At 45.5% G+C, this 10,000-nt stretch overlaps 1 protein-coding gene across 1 annotated transcript in view; it reads right to left on the reverse strand.

Annotated features, from left to right (window-relative positions):
• The window catches only part of LOC120573830 (ataxin-2-like protein), a 55,803-nt gene that overhangs the window by 27,380 nt on the left and 18,423 nt on the right, over positions 1 to 10,000 (reverse strand). The window contains 3 exon segments of the mRNA XM_039823689.1: positions 666 to 967; positions 8,632 to 8,796; positions 8,798 to 8,833. Coding sequence (XP_039679623.1) covers positions 666 to 967; positions 8,632 to 8,796; positions 8,798 to 8,833 — 503 coding nt within the window.

Consider the following 10,000-nt stretch of genomic DNA (forward strand, 5'->3'; position numbering starts at 1 on the left):
TTAATATTGGATGTGACGTTTTCTTTTGCGGAGTGCTAATGTTCCACCAAAACCAGTTCCTTCCTGAGACTATTTAGCAGAGCCACCGTCACTGCGTCCGGAGCTTAAGACTGTGATTGGTCAAAATAAATGGAAACAACCCAGAGTGTTTGTGAAGTTTGGACCAGACAGAAATCTAATCAACCAGAATGAGTAGAAACCACCTCTGTGGGCCCATGCTGCCTTTAACAGGACAGCAAGGCTGCTTATTAAAATCAAACATACTTATAAAACAGGAGAAATCAGTAGTGCTGCTCCCTCTTAGTGGATTAGTGGACTAATCGGTGGTTTTGGTCTTAGTCAACTTAGAGTTCTTTAGTCCATTAGTCATGTCTGATGCTGTTTCATGCTGAATGACTTATTTCCAAGAAACGTACGAGCACATCTCTGGTAAACACAAGAATTAAAGTGGTGCTTTTACATGACTCTTTGTGGAGAAACTCAGATTTACAGATCTGTCGATTAAATCAACTAATCGATTAGTCGATTGTTGAATTTCTTCAGTCGAGAACAGCCCTACAAATCAGAAATAAACCCAGTTCTGTCTTTAATCGTCCTCCATTAGAGAATTTATTGTACTTCCAAACTAGAAACGTCTGTCTTCCGAGCTTAAACCGGCTCCATACCTCCGTTAACGGCCGAGCGAGGGGAGTCGGCCAGCGCCTGCGGGTGGGACAGGGAGTGTGGGAGGACGTGATTGGTGCAGGGAGGGCTGCCGGCAGCCGGCGGGCTGCTCTGCGATTGGTGAGGAGAGTAGGCCGTCCTGACAGACAGCGGGCTGCTCCTATCAGACGCCGGTTTGGGGGACGACGAGCCAGGCGTCTGGTGTCTGGAGGAGGCCGGTGCGCCGGTTCGCCCAGAGGCGCCCGTCCTGCCAGACAGGCCGATCTCCCGAGCCCGCTGAGGCAGAGGAATGTATTTACCTTCCCTGGAGAGGAAAACAGATGGAGGAACAGAGGAAAAGAGGTGGTGAGAGGAAAGAAAGCCTGTTTTTAATCCCTGAGGAATGTCTGTGAGCTGGTTTACAGACAGCAGAGCAGACAGGAACGTTTAGCAATGAACTCATTCTCTTGAAATGTATTAAAAGGTACTCTAAGCCAGTGATTTTCAACCACTGTGCTGCGATCGTCCTGTGTGCCATGAGAAATGCATCCACTCCCCGAAGAAAAAAAAAACGATACTTGGTTTTTTTCCAACCACTGGATGGGAAAAGGGTATTTTACAACAACTTTGAATGCAGCACAAGGCTGTTGAGACGAATTTCAGCAACATCTGTGTTGTTTTTCAGACAACGGCAGCTATAGACTGTTGTTGGAGTCCTCTCCAGTGAAATACAGACACACTCTTACACCGTTTAGCTGTCAGCATTTTAACCACGTTTACTCCAGCTGCTAGCTAATGCTAGGCTAACGTTACCTGCTGTTGAGTGTAGTGTTAACTAGCCAACGGTAGCTAACGTTACCTGCTGTTGAGTTTAGTGTTAACTAGCTAACGCTAGGCTAACGTTATCGGCTGTTGAGTGTAGTGTTAACTAGCTAACGGTAGGCTAACGTTACCTGCTGTTGATTGTAGTGTTACCGTAACTAGCGTGCCGTGCGGCGATGTTTCGGTTCCCTCTAACGTCCGTTTTCGGAGCATCAGAGAGAAGCGCAGGCATTTAAGTGGCACCGAAATAAGGCACCGATATCCGCGTTGCTATTCGGTCCGGTAGATAACGGTTGTTAAGGCACCGGTGCCGTATCAGCACCAGGTCTCGGCCCCCCCAAAATAAAAACTCTTCAGATCTACACGATTCACATTGAATGATATTTTTCCATTCAAAACGACGATTTTTGCCGAAAAGCGACAAGTTTGCCGGTATGTTATTTGGTCCAACAAATTTTTTTATGAGTTACTGCAAATAATTTGCCATTGTTGCGCATCTGTGCCTATAATATGATGACTGGCAGAGAAATGAAATACTATTCTGTGTCAGTAGGTGGCAGTATAAAGCAATAATGATCTTGTTGTTATAGCTGGGTATCGACGTTCGGTACCCAGCTCTAGTATGAAGTTCGGTACCCAGCTCTAGTATGAAGTTCGGTACCCAGCTCTAGTATGAAGTTAGTTCGGTACCCAGCTCTAGTATGAAGTTCGGTACCCAGCTCTAGTATGAAATTCGGTACCCAGCTCTAGTATGACGTTCGGTACCCAGCTCTAGTATGTAGTTTGTTCGGTACCCAGCTCTAGTAGGACGTTACACGTGGTTTGTTGTAGCTGTTTTGTATCGAGTCGTAGGACGTTCGGTAAGTGTGTTACTAGTATGATGTTCGGTACACTAGTATGAGTTGTAACTCTAGTGGAGTTCTCTAGTAGGACTTTACCGTATTAGCGTTTGTATAGTAGTGTCATCTATACTCAGTTAGTATGATTTTTTTATGAAGTTCGGTACCCAGCTCTAGTATGAAGTTCGGTACCCAGCTCTAGTATGAAGTTCGGTACCCAGCTCTAGTATGAAGTTCGGTACCCAGCTCCCAGCTCTAGTATGAAGTTCGGTACCCAGCTCTAGTATGAAGTTTGTTTGGTACCCAGCTCTAGTAAGACGTTTGGTACCCAGCTCTAGTATGAAGTTCGGTACCCAGCTCTAGTATGAAGTTTGTTTGGTACCCAGCTCTAGTAAGACGTTCGGTACCCAGCTCTAGTAAGACGTTCGGTACCCAGCTCTAGTATGAAGTTCGGTACCCAGCTCTAGTATGAAGTTTGTTTGGTACCCAGCTCTAGTAAGACGTTCGGTGCCCAGCTCTAGTATGAAGTTCGGTGCCCAGCTCTAGTATGAAGTTCGGTACCCAGCTCTAGTATGAAGTTTGTTCGGTACCCAGCTCTAGTATGAAGTTTGTTCGGTGCCCAGCTCTAGTATTTAGTTTGTTCGGTGCCCAGCTCTAGTATGAAGTTCGGTACCCAGCTCTAGTATGACGTTCGGTACCCAGCTCTAGTATGAAGTTTGTTCGGTATCCAGCTCTAGCATGAAGTTTGTTCGGTGCCCAGCTCTAGCATGACGTTCGGTACCCAGCTCTAGTATGACGTTCGGTATCCAGCTCTAGTATGAAGTTTGTTCGGTATCCAGCTCTAGTATGAAGTTTGTTCGGTACCCAGCTCTAGTATGAAGTTTGTTCGGTACCCAGCTCTAGTATGAAGTTTGTTCGGTACCCAGCTCTAGTATGAAGTTTGTTCGGTACCCAGCTCTAGTATGAAGTTTGTTCGGTACCTAGCTCTAGTATGAAGTTTGTTTGGTACCTAGCTCTAGTATGAAGTTTGTTTGGTACCTAGCCCTAGTATGAAGTTCGGTACCCAGCTCTAGTATGAAGTTCGGTACCCAGCTCTAGTATGAAATTCGGTACCCAGCTCTAGTATGACGTTCGGTACCCAGCTCTAGTATGACATTCGGTACCCAGCTCTAGTAGGACGTTCGGTACCCAGCTCTAGTATGAAGTTTGTTCGGTACCCAGCTCTAGTATGAAGTTTGTTCGGTACCCAGCTCTAGTATGAAGTTCGGTACCCAGCTCTAGTATGAAGTTCGGTACCCAGCTCTAGTATGAAGTTCGGTTCCCAGCTCTAGAATGAAGTTCGGTACCCAGCTCTAGTACGACGTTCGGTACCCAGCTCTAGTATGAAGTTTGTTCGGTACCCAGCTCTAGTATGAAGTTTGTTCGGTACCCAGCTCTAGTAACGGTCGCGTACCCAGCTCTAGTATGACGTTTGTTCGTTCCCAGCTCTAGTATGAAGTTTGTTCGGTATCCAGCTCTAGTATGAAGTTTGTTCGGTACCCAGCTCTAGTATGAAGTTTGTTCGGTACCCAGCTCTAGTATGAAGTTTGTTCGGTACCCAGCTCTAGTATGAAGTTTGTTCGGTACCCAGCTCTAGTATGAAGTTTGTTCGGTATCCAGCTCTAGTATGAAGTTTGTTCGGTACCCAGCTCTAGTACGAAGTTCGGTACCCAGCTCTAGTACGAAGTTCGGTACCCAGCTCTAGTATGAAGTTCGGTACCCAGCTCTAGTATGAAATTCGGTACCCAGCTCTAGTATGACGTTCGGTACCCAGCTCTAGTATGACATTCGGTACCCAGCTCTAGTAGGACGTTCGGTACCCAGCTCTAGTATGAAGTTTGTTCGGTACCCAGCTCTAGTATGAAGTTTGTTCGGTACCCAGCTCTAGTATGAAGTTCGGTACCCAGCTCTAGTATGAAGTTCGGTACCCAGCTCTAGTATGAAGTTCGGTTCCCAGCTCTAGAATGAAGTTCGGTACCCAGCTCTAGTACGACGTTTGTTCGGTACCCAGCTCTAGTATGAAGTTTGTTCGGTACCCAGCTCTAGTATGAAGTTTGTTCGGTACCCAGCTCTAGTACGGCGTTCGGTACCCAGCTCTAGTATGAAGTTTGTTCGGTTCCCAGCTCTAGTATGAAGTTTGTTCGGTATCCAGCTCTAGTATGAAGTTTGTTCGGTACCCAGCTCTAGTATGAAGTTTGTTCGGTACCCAGCTCTAGTATGAAGTTTGTTCTGCAACCCAGCCTTAGTATGAAGTTTGTTTGTATCCAGCTCTAGTATGAAGTTTGTTCGGGTACCCAGCTCTAGTATGAAGTTTGTTCGGTATCCAGCTCTAGTATAAGTTTTGTAATCTCAGCTCTAGTATGAAGTTTGTTTGTACCCAGCTCTAAGTACCAATTACGCATTCGCTAGCCTCTAGTATGAAGTCTGGTTTGGTACCCAGCTCTAGTAAGACGTTCGTACCCAGCTCTAGTAAGACGTTCGGTACCCAGCTCTAGTATGAAGTTTGCAATTCAGCTCTAGTATGAAGTTTGTTTGGTACCCAGCTCTAGTAAGACGTTCGGTGCCCAGCTCTAGTATGAAGTTCGGTGCCCAGCTCTAGTATGAAGTTCGGTACCCAGCTCTAGTATGAAGTTTGTTCGGTACCCAGCTCTAGTATGAAGTTTGTTCGGTGCCCAGCTCTAGTATTTAGTTTGTTCGGTGCCCAGCTCTAGTATGAAGTTCGGTACCCAGCTCTAGTATGACGTTCGGTACCCAGCTCTAGTATGAAGTTTGTTCGGTATCCAGCTCTAGCATGAAGTTTGTTCGGTGCCCAGCTCTAGCATGACGTTCGGTACCCAGCTCTAGTATGAAGTTTGTTCGGTATCCAGCTCTAGTATGAAGTTTGTTCGGTATCCAGCCTTAGTATGAAGTTTGTTCGGTCCCAGCTCTAGTATGAAGTTTGTTCGGTACCAGCTCTAGTATGAAGTTTGTTCGGTACCCAGCTCTAGTATGAAGTTTGTTGGCCCAGCTCTAGTATGAAGTTTGTTCGGTACCTAGCTCTAGTATGAAGTTTGTTCGGTACGCTGTCTAGTATGAAGTTTGTTCGTACCCAGCTCTAGTATGAAGTTTGTTTGGTACCTAGCTCTAGTATGAAGTTTGTTTGGTACCTAGCTCTAGTATGAAGTTTGTTTGGTACCTAGCCCTAGTATGAAGTTCGGTACCCAGCTCTAGTATGAAGTTCGGTACCCAGCTCTAGTATGAAATTCGGTCCCAGCTCTAGTATGACGTTCGTACCCAGCTCTAGTATGACATTCGGTACCCAGCTCTAGTAGGACGTTCGGTACCCAGCTCTAGTATGAAGTTTGTTCGGTACCCAGCTCTAGTATGAAGTTTGTTCGGTACCCAGCTCTAGTATGAAGTTCGGTACCCAGCTCTAGTATGAAGTTCGGTCCAGCTCTAGTATGAAGTTCGGTCCCAGCTCTAGAATGAAGTTCGGCCAGCTCTAGTAACGACGTTCGGTACCCAGCTCTAGTATGAAGTTTGTTCGGTACCCAGCCTTAGTATGAAGTTTGTTCGGGACCCAGCTCTAGTAACGGCGTTCGTACCCAGCTCTAGTATGACGTTTGTTCGGTTCCCAGCTCTAGTATGAAGTTTGTCTGTATCCAGCTCTAGTATGAAGTTTGTTCGGTACCCAGCTCTAGTATGAAGTTTGTTCGGTACCCAGCTCTAGTATGAAGTTTGTTCGGTACCCAGCCCTAGTAGAAGTTTGTTCTGCCCAGCTCTAGTATGAAGTTTGTCTGTACCCAGCTCCTAGTATGAAGTTTGTCGGTATCCAGCTCTAGTATGAAGTTTGTTCGGTACCCAGCTCTAGTAAGGGTTCGGTACCCAGCTCTAGTACCGGTTCGGTACCCAGCCTTAGTATGAAGTTCGGTACCCAGCTCTAGTATGAAATTCGTACAGCTCTAGTATGACGTTCGACCGGTTCTTGCCATCTGTAGGACGTTCGGTACCAGCTCTAGTATGAAGTTTGTTCGTCAATGAAGTTTTGCATCTTTGGTTCGTACACTTATGAAGTTCGGTACCCAGCTCTAGTATGAAGTTCGGTCCCCAGCTCTAGAATGAAGTTCGTACCCAGCTCTAGTAGACTTTGTTGGGTACCCAGCTCTAGTATGAAGTTTGTTCGTACCCAGCTCTAGTATGAAGTTTGTTCGGTACCCAGCTCTAGTAACGCATGCGTGCCCAGCTCTGTATGAAGTTTGTTCGGTTCCCAGCTCTAGTATGAAGTTTGTCTGTATCCAGCTCTAGATGAAGTTTGTTCGGTACCCACTCTAGTATGAAGTTTGTTCGGTACCCAGCTCTAGTATGAAGTTTGTTCGGTACCCAGCCCTAGTATGAAGTTTGTTCGTACCCACTCTAGTATGAGTTTGTTCGGTATCCAGCTCTAGTATGAAGTTTGTTCGGTATCCAGCTCTAGTATGAAGTTTGTTCGGTACCCAGCTCTAGTAACGGGTTCGGTCCCAGCTCTAGTATGAAGTTTGTTCGGTTCCCAGCTCTAGTATGAAGTTTGTTCGGTACCCAGCTCTAGTACGAAGTTCGGTACCCAGCTCTAGTACGAAGTTCGGTACCCAGCTCTAGTACAAAGTTCGGTACCCAGCTCTAGTACAAAGTTCGGTACCCAGCTCTAGTATGAAGTTTGTTCGGTACCCAGCTCTAGTATGATGTTTGTTAGGTACCTAGCTCTAGTATGAAGTTTGTTCGGTACCCAGCTCTAGTATGAAGTTCGGTACCCAGCTCTAGTATGTAGTATGAAGTTCGGTACCCAGCTCTAGTATGAAGTTCGGTACCCAGCTGCTCTAGTACGACGTTCGGTACCCAGCTCTAGTACGACATTCAGTACCCAGCTCTAGTACGACGTTCGGTACCCAGCTCTAGTACGAAGTTCGGTACCCAGCTCTAGTATGAAGTTCGGTACCCAGCTCTAGTATGAAGTTTGTTCGGTACCCAGCTCTAGTATGAAGTTCGGTACCCAGCTCTAGTATGTAGTATGAAGTTCGGTACCCAGCTCTAGTATGAAGTTCGGTACCCAGCTGCTCTAGTACGACGTTCGGTACCCAGCTCTAGTACGACATTCGGTACCCAGCTCTAGTACGACGTTCGGTACCCAGCTCTAGTACGGTTCGGTACCCAGCTCTCGTATGAAGTTCGGTACCCAGCTGCTCTAGTACGACGTTCGCTACCCAGCTCTAGTACGACGTTCGGTACCCAGCTCTAGCATGAAGTTTGTTCGGTACCAGCTCTAGTATGACGTTCGGTACCCAGCTCTAGTATGAAGTTTGTTCGGTACCAGCTCTAGTATGAAGTTTGTTCGGTACCCAGCTCTAGTATGAAGTTCGGTACCCAGCTCTAGTATGACGTTCGGTACCCAGCTCTAGTAAGAAGTTCGGTACCCAGCTCTAGTATGACGTTCGGTACCCAGCTCTAGTATGACGTTCGGTACCCAGCTCTAGTATGACGTTCGGTACCCAGCTCTAGTATGAAGTTCGGTACCCAGCTCTGGCATGAAGTTCGGTACCCAGCTCTAGCATGAAGTTCGGTACCCAGCTCTAGTATGAAGTTTGTTCGGTACCCAGCTCTAGTAAGAAGTTCGGTACCCAGCTCTAGTAAGAAGTTCGGTACCCAGCTCTAGTAAGAAGTTTGGTACCCAGCTCTAGTAAGAAGTTCGGTACCCAGCTCTAGTATTAAGTTTGTTCGGTACCCAGCTCTAGTAAGAAGTTCGGTACCCAGCTCTAGTATGAAGTTCGGTACCCAGCTCTAGTAAGACGTTCGGTACCCAGCTCTAGTAAGACGTTCGGTACCCAGCTCTAGTAAGACGTTCGGTACCCAGCTCTAGTATGAAGTTTGTTCGGTACCCAGCTCTAGTAAGACATTCGGTACCCAGCTCTAGTATGAAGTTTGTTCGGTACCCAGCTCTAGCATGAAGTTCGGTACCCAGCTCTAGTATGAAGTTTGTTCGGTACCCAGCTCTAGTATGACGTTCGGTACCCAGCTCTAGTATGAAGTTTGTTCGGTACCCAGCTCTAGTATGACGTTCGGTACCCAGCTCTAGCATGAAGTTCGGTACCCAGCTCTAGTATGAAGTTCGGTACCCAGCTCTAGCATGTTCCTTCCAGATACAAGTTGAGTCGATAAGAGAACAAAAAGTAACTGAAGCCAGATGTTTAACAATAACTTTGACTCTCATTATGTAATTTTTAAACTGTAGCTCCATAAAGCGAAGACCCAGAGAGCCGCTGTGTGGCGCTGGGCTTACCGGCCGGTGGCGGGGAAGCCGGGGCTGGCCCGGTCCTCCCTCTCTCGGACCACCGAGCTGTATTTGTCTTCTTCGCTGCGGCCCTCGTCGTTCTCCAGAGAAACTCGCCGGCGGTACTGCACGCTGCCCTCGATCTCGCGCATAACCGAGGCCGCTTCCCCTGAATCGAACAAAAACCTCGTTCCTTTTCTCCAACGGCATGCTGGGAAAAAACACAGGAGACAAAAAAAAAATGTTGAAGCAACTAGTAATAAAAAAAAAGAGCTGTAAAATATGAGTGATGGCTGTTTTGTCATCAACAGGGTGAGGCACCATCTTAACTACATTACTGTCAGGAGGTTAGTTTGTAATATTCTGCTGATTTAAATTACATTTATTTTGGGGAGAGTAATTGTATTAATCGTAGTATCGTAGTATTATCCTTTTATATTAGAAGTGTGAATCTTCACTGATCTCTTGATTTGATTATCATGTCTTCAATTCGATATCTCGATGCATCACGATGAGTCTAATCCATGTTTCTATTAAAGCCATGTAGGATATTTAATTCATGTTTCTATTAAAGCCATGTAGGATATTTAATCCATGTTTCTATTAAAGCCATGTAGGATATTTAATCCATGTTTCTATTAAAGCCATGTAGGATATTTAATCCATGTTTCTATTAAAGCCATGTAGGATATTTAATTCAGAGCTTTTCAAGCTTCAAAAACCAAATATTCTGCAGTGCTCTGATACTAAATAACTTGGATACATAAAACTATACAGCACTGAGCACATGGCACCTCCTGAATGTGTTAACATACCAGAATATGTAAACAGAAATGCTGTTAGGCCTACATTACATTATAAACAGAAATAATATATTATGAGCCGGCTGATTATCGATGCAGCATCGTCCATGTCCACGATTCAACGCATCCATTATTTGATTAATTTCAACACCTCTATTTCATATGCAGGGTAAAATACTGGCTGGAGTCATTTCTAACATATAATTAATAAATAAATTGAGTATGTGGACTTTACATTCTTATTAAAATCTATTATATCTATTTTTTTTATATATTTTTTAAATCTAACCACCTGGGTCTAATATTTACAGGAACACGCCGACTTATTGGGACTTTATCTTATTCACAGAACCCTAGAGTTAGACTAGTCCATACATACCCTTCCTCATTGCAATTGCGTAAAGACTCTATTTGCCCTAGCAGTATTAGCCTAGCACAGATCCTGCAGGTAACTGGTTCCAACTAGCCTACTGCTCCCAATTGTGACAAAATAACACCAACATGTTCCTATTTCCATGTTGTGATTTGTAGAGTCACAGCGCGTGTACAAAAAACAAGGTCACACACAGCCATCT

This window comes from Perca fluviatilis, chromosome 15 (genome assembly GCF_010015445.1).
Source record: "Perca fluviatilis chromosome 15, GENO_Pfluv_1.0, whole genome shotgun sequence".
In the NCBI taxonomy this organism is placed as follows: Eukaryota; Metazoa; Chordata; class Actinopteri; order Perciformes; family Percidae; genus Perca; species Perca fluviatilis.